The 12,056-nt window shown below is 37.3% G+C and overlaps 1 protein-coding gene across 1 annotated transcript in view; it reads left to right on the top strand.

Annotated features, from left to right (window-relative positions):
* MINDY2 (MINDY lysine 48 deubiquitinase 2) overlaps positions 1 to 11,262 on the top strand; it is a 31,941-nt gene extending 20,679 nt beyond the window's left edge. The window contains exons 7-9 of the mRNA XM_058811577.1: positions 926 to 1,099; positions 2,025 to 2,198; positions 3,588 to 11,262. Coding sequence (XP_058667560.1) covers positions 926 to 1,099; positions 2,025 to 2,198; positions 3,588 to 3,707 — 468 coding nt within the window. The 3' untranslated portion in view covers positions 3,708 to 11,262. The remainder of the gene's footprint in view (positions 1 to 925; positions 1,100 to 2,024; positions 2,199 to 3,587) is intronic.
* The last annotated feature ends 794 nt before the right edge of the window (positions 11,263 to 12,056 follow it).

The following is a 12,056-nucleotide window of genomic DNA, read 5'->3' as shown; positions in this document are numbered from 1 at the left end:
GTCATACTAATGGGAGCTTCAGTCTTAAAATGCTCTATGGTCAGTAACAACATTCTTGATTTGGAGTATAATCCTAAAAACATGATTAAAAAGGTAGGATGAAATAAATTGATTGATTTAAATGGGTATTTTGTGCTGCTTTGCTGTCCCTCAGTTATTTCCCTTTGATTTCAGCTCCTCTCCGACTCCCTCATACTAAGCTTCATTTCATCCTTCCAGTGCCTTGGTATCTGCCCTTGTTAGCATTGTCTCCTTCACTCCAGACCAGCCCATTTTATAATTTCAGACTTTAAAATCAGGAAATTTGGCCTTATGGAACTGTAAAATTACTAAAATGCCAACAAAATAATTATTGGTAACAAGTGATAGCAACAATCTTAAATTTAGAGCTTTCAATTGACATGGACCTCAAATTCCATCAAAACTCATTATGAAAGATGAAGTCTGAGATGTGGCCATTTTGAGGTGATGCCTCTTGGATTGTTTGGAAAGGTCACCTTTGTCTCCACACCTTGCCTTTGGAATTTAATGTGATTACTTCTAGGATTTAAAGTTTTTGTTGCCAGGTTTTAAATCCACTTCTTAGGTATGTTTCTAAAGAGCTGTCAAGGTATATAGATTGATACATATTAATATATTCATAATTGAATATATATTCAATGTTTTATAATAATTTCTAGTCAATATGAACTTCCATTAAGAGTGAAGAGTTGCAAGATCGAGTACAGAAATGGTGTGGTTGTTAATTTAGCAGTGAATACTAGTATCTGGTAGTTTAATGCTGTATGCTGATTTATTTAATTGCCAAATGTGCTAAAAACTCTAAATGTTTTATTGGAATGCAACATTTGTATTGTTTCTGCTACTTAAGATTGTAAAAAGTATTTTTTTTAGTTTTACAAGTTTTCCTTGTTCTTCTGTGTAGGGTCAGCTTTACCTGCTGGTGACAGACCAGGGCTTTCTTACAGAAGAGAAGGTTGTGTGGGAAAGTTTACACAATGTGGATGGTGATGGGAATTTCTGTGACTCTGAATTCCACCTGAGGCCTCCATCAGACCCTGAAACTGTCTACAGAGGGCAGCAGGATCAAATAGATCAGGTACTGCATTTTTGCCTTTCCATTGTGAGTTAGTACTGATTTTTAGTGATATTTATGTGTAATTCCACAGATGTCTATGTGTGTATACTCATGCATATCTGGGACTATGAAACTCCTTTAGGTAATTAGATTAGGGTTCCCAAAAGTGCCACTTGAATGTATTAATATGGTTTTGAGGTGGAAAAGTAAGACCAACTGAGTAGTTTGGAAAATGGGATTTTAATCTTTCAGAATCCACTTGTGGCAAGTCCTCACTCAGGTGAAATGTCACCTCTGTTTTGTATATGGAAACAGAAGCAGACTGTGGAATTTCTTCCTACACAACAAACTCCCTTCATCTCATTAAGATTGTCATAGCTGAACTTTGCCTTCTGCTGCCCACTTGGCTGAGTGTAGGACAGACCCCACAGCACATTGTGTGTCTGGTGGGTGTTTGTTGTTCTTGCTGAGACACAGAGTTTGCAGAAATCGTGTCTGAGGTGGGGCTGAGTTGTACCAGGTAATGCACAAATGCAGAGCAAGACTAAGTTCCTTGAAAATCTATAGTTTATAGTCATCACCATTAATTTTTTTACATACTGAGGGAAAATTAATCATTCTCTCTCTCAGAATAAAAATCTGACAGATAATTTGCTGCTGTCTAGGTAATAGAATTTAAACCTGAAAGCAACATTTTAAAATTAGTTTTTGTGTCTTCTGTGCTGCAGCTTAGTTATTGTGAAAGCAAACGTGTAAAGTTGCTGTTCTCAGCCTTCCTGCAGTTGAGGTTATGGACAGGTTCTGAAAGAAATTCCTGATCTGCATTTGAAGATAAGGCTGGGAGAAAAGTGATGGTACTGTGTAGTACCATCTGCACATGGTGAAAAATTCACTTGGTATGACATCACTCTGTGAAAGAGCATTAATTCACCAGTTTACTCTTTAGGATTACCTGATGGCATTGTCTCTACAACAAGAGCAGCAGAATCAAGAGATTAACTGGGAACAGATCCCAGAAGGAATCAGTGATCTGGAGCTAGCAAAGAAGCTCCAGGAAGAGGAGGACAGGAGAGCTTCTCAGTACTATCAGGAACAAGAACAAGCAGCTGCTCAGGTCCAGGTAAGAAAACAGTACTACAGAATATGATCATCAGTTTTAGAAAGTATGAATAATTGCACAGATACATCTGTGCTTGTACACATTTCAGCCTGAGGTGAATATAGGAATCTTTAGGAATACACTACAGTTGTTGGAGTATGCATGTAGATATGGAAACTGCAAACATTTAAATACTTTAAAGCAGGCTTAGCCTTCTAAATTAGGGTTTCATTTATACTTATTTTGGAATGATGGTATGAATTAATATGTCAGGTTACAAAGATGGTATTAGCTAGTATTTTACATTACTTGCAGAAGAGCATTGAGCTAAACTTTTTGATAACAGTTGAAGCTTTGTCTTTATTTTGTGTTGCAGAAGTTTGTTGCTGTACATTTTCAGGTGATTCACACTCTGATCTCATGTGAACCTATTCTGTTGTTCCAAATCAGGCAGTTCCCAGTTTCTCCCAGTACACCTTTCCATCCCATAACCATAAGCAGTTGATTTCAAAATCTTCTGAAAATGTGATTCATGAACATGTCTATCAAAAAATCCAATTTAACTGAATCTTCTGTGCCAGAGACAATATTTATTTAAGCTGGTGTTTTGGATTTAGAGAGGTTCTAACCACTGAGGGCTTTCAGAACTGCTTTTATTTACAAATAGGTAAGAAATAATCAACATAAATCCTACATCTTTGGCCTGAGTAATTCAGAACCATTAACTGATAAGTTTGTTAAGCATGAAAAAAGAATTTTGACAGGTAAAAGTTATTTGCACTGTTTGTTCCTTTAATAGAACCAGCAGTACCTAGTTAAGACACAGATTCATACCTGCCAAAGGCAGGAGGAACTGAAGAACCTGCTGAACAGGATTAAGAGCCTGCTTCTTTGCAGCTGTGAATGGGTAACAGAGGGAATAGATGATGAATTAACAAAACTTATGTTGCCTTTGTATACCAACCCCCTTGCCAAGTTATTAAAGAGTTTGTAGTCACAAAAAGCTGCTGCCTTACCATTATCTTGCTGTCCACACCAGCACTTTGGCTTTGCAAATAGTGAAATGTGGATTATGTACTTATAAGAGAAACCAAGAAAAAATTCCAGTGCAGTAATACAGAAGTGCCAGAAAATGCTTGAAACCATATTTTATTGAAACTACTGATGTGTATATGTGGACACAACAGAAAGGACACATGAAACTTCAAATATATTTTCAGCTGACTTAATTTTCAAGAAATACACAACTTTTGTGGAGGTCCTGGAGCAGGTATACCAAAAACCCTACCTGAACTCTACTGGTTTGCATAATACTTAAACTTTTTGTTTTGAACTTGAACACACAGGAGGAGTTCAGGCTGTATGTGCAGTGGGGCTGGGTTTATTTCCCATGTTATTTTCCCTACACAGCAGGTACAAGGTGCTGCCTCTCCAGCCAGCACAAGACAATCCGGGAGTAACGAACGCAAACGCAAAGAGCCTCGAGAGAAGGAGAGGGAGAAAGAGAAGAACAGCTGTGTTCTCTTGTAACAGAGCATGGATTCCACCTGGAGCCAAGTGCATGTCCTCAGAAGCAAAAACAAGGAGTCGAAAGGAAGACAAACCTGTTACATGCCGCCTGTGCCTGATTACCCCATGGATTCTGTTCACGTTCCAAGAGAGGATGGATGGCTTTGTACCAATCAGACTTCCTTCAAAGTCACGGCGCGAGCTGCTCAAGAGGGAATTCCAAACCGCAGTTGGATGCGGCTGTGCTTTGAGTTAGTCATAAGAAATATTGCACCTTGTAGCTGAACACACAACTCATGGCAAGTCCTGTGTCATAGTGACATCCATTACTCATTACATCAGTTAGTAAGCTATTTTATCTTCTACTCTAAACAAAGATAATTCATTTTGTGTAAGGCTTTTTCCTGAAGTCTGTACACGAGCACAACGGAGTTCTGTGTTACTTCCTTAGTATGAAACTATATCTTAGGCTGGGTATAGTCTCCATGACATGACAGCCCAAATAACAGCTGGGCATTGCCTCCTCAGTGTGTCCAGATTTCTTTGCTTCTGGATCTGATATGTTCTTTTTTTGAACCCAGATTTATACTTGTTACTGCTATCACTGCATCTCCTGGCCAACTTTCTTGCCCCAAGAATATGTGACTTGATAGGCAGCATACGAAAATTGTCATGAAGAAAATGGGGCATTTATTAAAAAGCAAGATGAATATTGTTTGCTTTTCTTGCAACTACAAACTGGGTATGGCAACTCAGATGTTATCAGGGTTAAACAAGTAATTTTATAGGTAACTTCTTTTTCTTTTATTATTTTTTTCTCTTGTAGGTAAACTGGACCAGATAAGCTTTTATTTATTGACCTCTCCATATGATAGATGAATGATGAGAGGGAACTAAAGTCTATAATAATCGTTATTCTATATAAGAATGCAGAGTTAAAATAACTAACTATCTGCCTTTTATCCAGAAGTACCTTGAACTTCAACATGACGTTAACATGTCCACTTGTATATTTAAGCAAGTGTACTGTAGTTAAAAACACACTTTTTTGTTTGTTTTATAAATCATGTATTCTTAAAAAAGCACACTTCCGAGGGGTGAGAGAGGAGTGAAGCTCCCTCTCTGAGATGGTTTGAAAGGTGGTCAGGTGTAATATTTTGTTTTTTTAAATCACTAATTTAGAATTTTTGGAAACCAGATTTTTCTAATTTATGGGAACCAAATAAACATGTTGCATCTTGTAGTATTTATAGAATGCAGAAACAGAACACTTGATGAATTTTGAGGGAACCACAAATCTTCCTCCACTTCCATTAAATCAATAACAATTAGTTCTTGCTGAACCTTTTGATAAAAATTTCTATTTAGTGATTTGTAGATACTTTTGAAAAAGGCTGCTTCTCCTGGACAAGTTCTGTATCTGTGCTCTAAGCCTTAGTGTTCACACAGAATAACCTGGGCAAGAGGTGGAATATGACATTCCTGTTTCCAGGTGTTTGGAGAATGTCTGCAAAAGTGGGTGTCTAACACAATCCACTGGTAAAAAGCCACTTCACAATGATTTCAGACTGCACTGGCTGCACTGCTGGCAACCAGTCACCACACACATCTGCTACCAACCTAGAATAAAAATGAGATAAAGGAAGAATGTCTTACCAACTAAAGGGCCAATTTGTATCACTTTTCTTCCATGCCTTTTCCTCTTTTGTTTTTCTTCCACTTTTGTTACGATTTTCCTTTTATAATGATGAAGTAATGAACAGTAGGTCTCTAATATGTAAACTGTAAATTTAAAAATATCTTCTCTAGAAAAGTCATGCCCAGAGAAGTAATTTTAATACTTAATGTGTGCAGTTCAGATAATTTTCTATGTCAAAGCAAAGGTTGATGTCTTTTTTTTCCTTTGCAGCAGCCTAACTTCAAAAATTAATGTGATGGAGGATCACCAACATAATGACTTAGCTACTTTAAGTAGATGAGAAAATATTCCAATAGTGTCAATAACAGAGACTTTAAGCCAGAATGTTGTTTAAAAACATTCTGTTACTAAGATTTTTCCAAATTTTGTGTATTTACATTTATTTATTGACCTTGAAAAATAAATATGTCAAGCTAAGTGTTTGTTATTATTTTCAGTGACAGTATTGCCACTTCAGCTCCTTTTGGAAGGAATCTAGCTGTTGTGGCTATGGAGTTGATCTCTTTGCCTAAGATACTTGTTCATATTAGAAGAATTCATGTAACATTTCCAGATTCAGACAGATGTGCCTGAAACTTAATATACTGTAGTTAGAGGAATTATGATCATTTGGTCACAGAGGAAGAAGAGTTAAATGCAATGCTCATCATGAAGTTGCAACTTCCAGATAATTCAGTTTCTTTCAATAGAGGAGTAAAGGTTTCAGGGTATTTGAGATGGAAAGCATGCTATAAAAACAGTCCTCTGTTAATATCCTTTTTTCTTTACAGGTCTTGAAGCTTTGGAAAAAAGGTAAAGAATTCCTGAAATTTAGGGCTGCATGAGTTGAACTTGTTTTGTTAGTGGCAAAAGTTATAAGCAGTTGAGCTTCCTAATACCCAAAATGAAATTCACCTGGAAGCTTAATTTATGCCCTACTGGGAGTAACCATTCCAAAAGCAGCTGTCACAGTTGGTACCTCTGACAGTATCTGAGGATCAAAAAACCTGGACAGAATTGCTTTTATCTATATGAAGTGAGCTTGGAAAACAATATTGCACCATTTAATCTTGGAGTACCAGGAAGACAATATCTGCTTCTGTTTACTTCATTTGCCTTCTTTTTTCTTTTTTATCCTCCAACTCGTGTTCTGGCAAAAGGGTATAGATTTATACTTTAAATCTATTTATACAATTTAGCATGTACATGCTCCAAATACCTACATAATATATATGAAAGTGTCCAGAAAAGTAGAGTAGAACTTGTTTTCCACTAGATAAATGCTAGCACAGAAAACAGAATCATAGAATTTTTGTTGTTGCATTATAGTTGTGACATAAAAAAGCTACATACAAGTATTCTTAAGATTAGCAAAAAACAGAGCACTGCCGTAGAGATAAATGTTTTCTATAAGGCACTTTGTAAATGCTCAACTCCACCAGTTTTCCCGTGACACTCATGGAATCTGCAAGCCAGCAAAGCAGATCCAGAGGGTTGTAACACCAGAGAATGAAATTAGCATTCCTGAAAATTCACTTAAACACAATGCAAAAACTACATTTTGTTAGCTGTCCATGTTGTTCATGTAAGAAATGAAGTGTTCAGAGTTTCTGTGCAGAGCTGCTCTTGTGGCTCCCAGGAGTTCACACGAGCTCCAGGGGAAGCACAGGCTCTGCTGGCACTGCCAGGCAGGCTCTGACTCACTTGGTATGTCACATTGTCATGTTTCTTCAAATTTGTACACACAAGCTCTTGGAAAAAAGTTTCCAGTATGTAATAAAAGGCAGTTTTGGGTTCTTGAAATTAATTTTCTTGTGCATTCAGCAGGAAATACTAAAGTGAAAGGTAAGGCTGATGTATTTTTAACTGAACCATTCTTCATTCCTGCTCCACTAGTTCTGTAACAGCTCATTGCTTGGATCAGCTCTTTGCATTAGGATGCTTATTAGGGAATTTATACAAAGTACATCCTTCAATACAACATACTGAATTAAGAGCTTATTTTATATAAAAGTAGATTTTTAAAGGTTGCAGCATTTGAACGGGTGACTCAGGAAATGCACATTAATTGATGGAGAATCCTCATTAGAGAAAGCATATTACAGAAAAGCAAAAATAACAAGCTGTAGTTTGGTTGCAGTAAAATGCTCCCATTTTTTCCATCTGTGCTATGATGAGCACCTTGGGAGCAAGAAAAATCCAACTCTCAAAAATGTTAATTCAGGCCAGGGATAGCAAATGTCACATGCAAGGCCTGAAAATGGCATTTCATCTTGACAAATGCGCATCCTTTTTTATCAAGCATAACTAGCCAGAGACTGTTAGTGCTGAGTGGGAAAAGGGGAGGAGGTGAGTGACACCTTCTCACACCATGGCATGGACAGTCTGTCTGATGGTCACTGTTCTGTACAGCTCCCTCTTTTCAGATTGCCCAGTAGGAAAGCAGTGGCTGCAAGCTCAGCTGTGATCTGCTTTGATGGGGAAGAAATGGCACAGGGGAATGCTGAGGAGGAAAGAGAGGCTGGAACACAAAAAAGTCCCTATGCTACCTCTAGAGATTGTTTAAGGCTTTGTCCTTAATTTTGGACACAAATAGCTGTGGCACAGCATGCAGTGGGACATTTTCTCACCTAGCTAATGCCCAGCAGGTTCATTTCCTGGCAGGTTGGCAGTGTCTGTCCCTGGACACACTGCTCTTCACTCTCACTGTGCTGTAAAGTCAGGACTAGCTGTGCTGATCCTCTGATAGCTCCAAATATTCTTATTAAATGTCAGTTGCCTACTGTTCAGTTTTGGTCAATGTCAGCTCCTATCACTCTGAGCTCTCTTTGCTGGAGAGCTCTCTAGAGAACTTGCTGGAGTTTGCCTTCCTCATTCCTTTTCTGGTTTGTAGGATTACTTGTGTTCATGGAGAAGCTTTATGTGCTGAAATGGGCAACTCCTTGTTTTTCAAGGTTAAAGTCTTTAAATACTCAGTTAATTACCCTTAGAAAGTCAAGATCCCATGTCTGCCTCAACAGCATAGAAAAACATGCAACAAAATAGTGTTATTTTTGGGAAATTCTAGGGAATGATTCAGATGAAGTTTTAGCACTCAAAGGAATTGAAAAGTTTGCTAGCTCAGTCTGCAGAGTGCTTACAAATAGTGTAACAGTGCTGGAATCCAAGGCAGCTGCTGCTCTGGTCAGAGCTGAGGCACTGCCTGGGCTGCCCTCCTCAACAGGCAGTGAGTGAAATGGGGGATGTTTGATAGAGTCAGACTCTCAGCCAAATGTACAGACACCTTGGGGTGCACAGGGACACAAACTCAGCTAAGTTTTATTATTTTTTTTAATTACTCTCTTGAACTTCCTTTAGTGCTGACTGAATTTCAGTTTAGGTCCCATCCACCATAAGTGACACCTGTTGTGAAACATAGGGGATTGATCCAACAGTGTCTCAGGAGCCAAAGCCTTTAGCTGAGACAAACTGAGGTTCTCCATCACAGAGCTGGATGAAATAATGGGATACTTGTCTGTCTTGAAGTTCATGTTCTCTTGTTGAAGCCTTTAGGAAAATCTGGATGGGCTTTTTGAGTTAAAACTTCAGCTGTAACTTTGAAAAGTTAAGTTTATGCTAAGCAGTTTTGAAACTTTTTCCTTAGTTTCACATTTTTAGATTTCTTCTGAATGTGTTTCCAAAAAAGCTGGGATAACTTGTATTTTTGTCAGAAACCCTGTGATGGCTTTTGTTCCTGCTTATTAGCACATGCCAAGGAAAAGGTCAAAGCTGTAATTAAAAGAAACACCAGTGTGTCTTAAATCACTTTAAAACTTAAATCAGCTGAGTAATGGGAACACCCTTGGGTTTGCTCATCTCTTGTTTTGGGGGACTCTAAAATATTTACAAAAACACACAATTTTCTCTCCAGTATTTTGGTATCAGGCCAGCAACAGGTCTGTTAATTTGAGGGCTTTTGTTATTGCAGATTAACCAGAGCCAGAAACTGGTTTATCTTAATTACAGTTGTGTTCACAATTGGGTTTTAGTGAAGCCCTTCACAGTGAAAGTTTGAAACCAGGTTCTCTGTAACAGTAAGGGGATTTTGGCCAATTGCATGGTTATATGTTACCAGTGATTCTATTAGCTACAGAAAAAAAATATTGCTGTGGAAATAAAATCCTTCCATTGCTTGGAAAAGCATAGTAGCAGATGGTATCTTCAAGACACTGCAGATGGATGCAGTGAACCAAGGAACCTGCTTGTGGACTTTAAACTATTTGTAATCCAGCTTTTCCATTTTTATCATGAATAGTTGCAATAAGTACATGTTTGCATTCCATATACTCGGGTTACAGCAGGTATGCTTGCATTTCTGGATTGCTTACATGCTTTCTCTTAGGGATTGGCAAGCAAAAATAATTTTAGAGAACCCTTTTAAAAAGTAACCATAGGTACAGTGATTTCAAGAGACAAGCCTATTGTAGCAAGGGTTTCTTCACTTGTAGTTTGATAACTCTTGAAATGACCAGTGCTATAACATTCTGCTGGAAAGTGTGACTGGTGAGGGAGTTACAGTGCAGACATTGATGAAATAAGCAGGTTCTGGTTTGGATGGGCTTTGTATTTGCAAAAACATCCCCAGTTAATGCAGGTTGGTATCAGATTGTACTGGACAGATCAGAGCACCTGTGATTAACTTTTCCCTGTGTTTCTGCAATGTGTTGTCAGTGTTTACAACTTTGATAGCAGTTTTCAGAACTACAGAAGTATCAAGTACTTGTGCCACAGAAATCTATTCTAAATCTGTTACATCTTGCTCAGTATTATGTTAAATTCCTTACAGCAACTTCTTTATAAGGGAGTGAGAAATACTGTCAGCAGTTTCCCTACAATAACCTGATAGAGCTTTAATGATAAATGACAGAGTTTTGGTTTATATTACAGCTTTCAGCAAAACAAGTTCTTATCAAAGTTTGGTTTTATTTAATAATTTTCAATTATCCTTTTATCTGGTCACCAGCTGCATAGCCCTTAGTTGTGATAATCACCTTTTACACACACACGTAAGCTTAGTGAAGAAATGACTGATGGGACATACAAAAATGAATCCTACAGAAGTCACCCCAAGTTCTCCAGTGCTAAGTCAAATATTTGTTGTCTTAACTGCCTTGACTGGGTGTTTTTACAATGACATTTTTTTTTAAAAAAGCCTCCCCCACAAAGCCTGACATATTTTAGAAAAGTTCCAAAATAGTTCCAGATTAGTAATGTCTTCAAGATGCCATCAGAATTGTGCAATTCCTGTGTTAAATCAGCAGTTTAGCTGTGAGTCTTAGTCATGCCATGCTTACTTGATCTCTCTTAAAAGGAAATGCAAAGTAAAGCTGATGCAAGTGACTCTGGATTGACCAAGAGAGGGGAGAAGTTAATTTTTTTAACTTGTGTTTTAGAGGTGCATGACACAATTAAATCTAGTCATGCAGTATCATTTGTACCAATGTATGTGAATGAAATACTTCTCATCATGTGACACCATTATCCAGCACTGTAATGGCATCTACAAGTTCAACTACTGAATGTTTTGCATTTTAAAAGCCTTAATTGTTTATATTGTATTAATGTGTTTTTAAAGACTATAAGGAAATAACATTTCCTTGTAAATTGTTAAAATAATTTTGAACACAAATAGTTTTCAGAAAAATCCAGTTCTGTATCTTGATACCCCTTTTTGTTTATGTACCACAAAGCTGTTAAAATCTGTTACCTTTTAAATAGTGTCTCCTGCTATCAGCCTCTCTCTAGTTCAAGGTCTTTACCCAACTGAGATTTATTTTGGTTAACAGTCTTCTGAAACTCATTGTATGTAAATAAATTTAAGTGAGCAAACTTAAATAAATATTTCATTTAGATATTTAAGTTCTTTCCTAATAATAAAGGTTGGATGATATACTTTAAAAAACATACTTAAAAACCAACAAACAATAACCCAACAAAAACTCACTCTGGAAAAAAAGGATAGACTTCTGGTGCTCTTCAGCTTTTGAGAAATTCAAAGGTTTCAGCAATTTGTTCTCAATCAGTTTTTTTCCCCATTGTCTGAGTTTTAGTATTTTAGGTGAAATGATTACACCTGCACAACCACATTTTTAATTTACTTAAGTAACTGTTGGAATGCATATCTAGACTTTTACAGGGAACCAAGCACATCTCAAGTTTTACTTTTGTACCTCTCTAAAGCTTTATCTTTTAAGGTTATAAACTTTGAAATTGCCCATTCAATCCCTTAGCCACTATAAATTCATCTGGGAGCAGGTATCTGTTTTTTGTGTGTTGTCACACCTGATAGAGCACAGAATGCAGCCAAATGCACAAATACTTTGGAAAATGCACTGGGAATTTGTACTTCCTCTTGGAAACTCCTGCAGCAAAATTCAGTAAATTGAACTTCCTAGATTTTTAAGACTTGAATAAGATGTATTACTATATCAAGGTAAGTGACACACTGGCTGAGACTGCATTTGTTTTGTTTAAACTTAAGTATTTATCAGATGTGAATATACATATAGGACTAATTAGAGACAATGCTGTTGCACAGCAGGTTTCTCAGTTTCTCTCTTCTCCATCTTTCCTGAAAGGCTGCTTACTCAAAACCAGTTTAGTTGAACTCATTCTCTGCTCTTGATTCCCCTGGAACACTGCAGGTGTTCAGC

This window comes from Ammospiza caudacuta, chromosome 10 (genome assembly GCF_027887145.1).
Source record: "Ammospiza caudacuta isolate bAmmCau1 chromosome 10, bAmmCau1.pri, whole genome shotgun sequence".
NCBI classification, from domain to species: domain Eukaryota; kingdom Metazoa; phylum Chordata; class Aves; order Passeriformes; family Passerellidae; genus Ammospiza; species Ammospiza caudacuta.
This window is presented reverse-complemented; position numbering and strand designations above follow the sequence as displayed.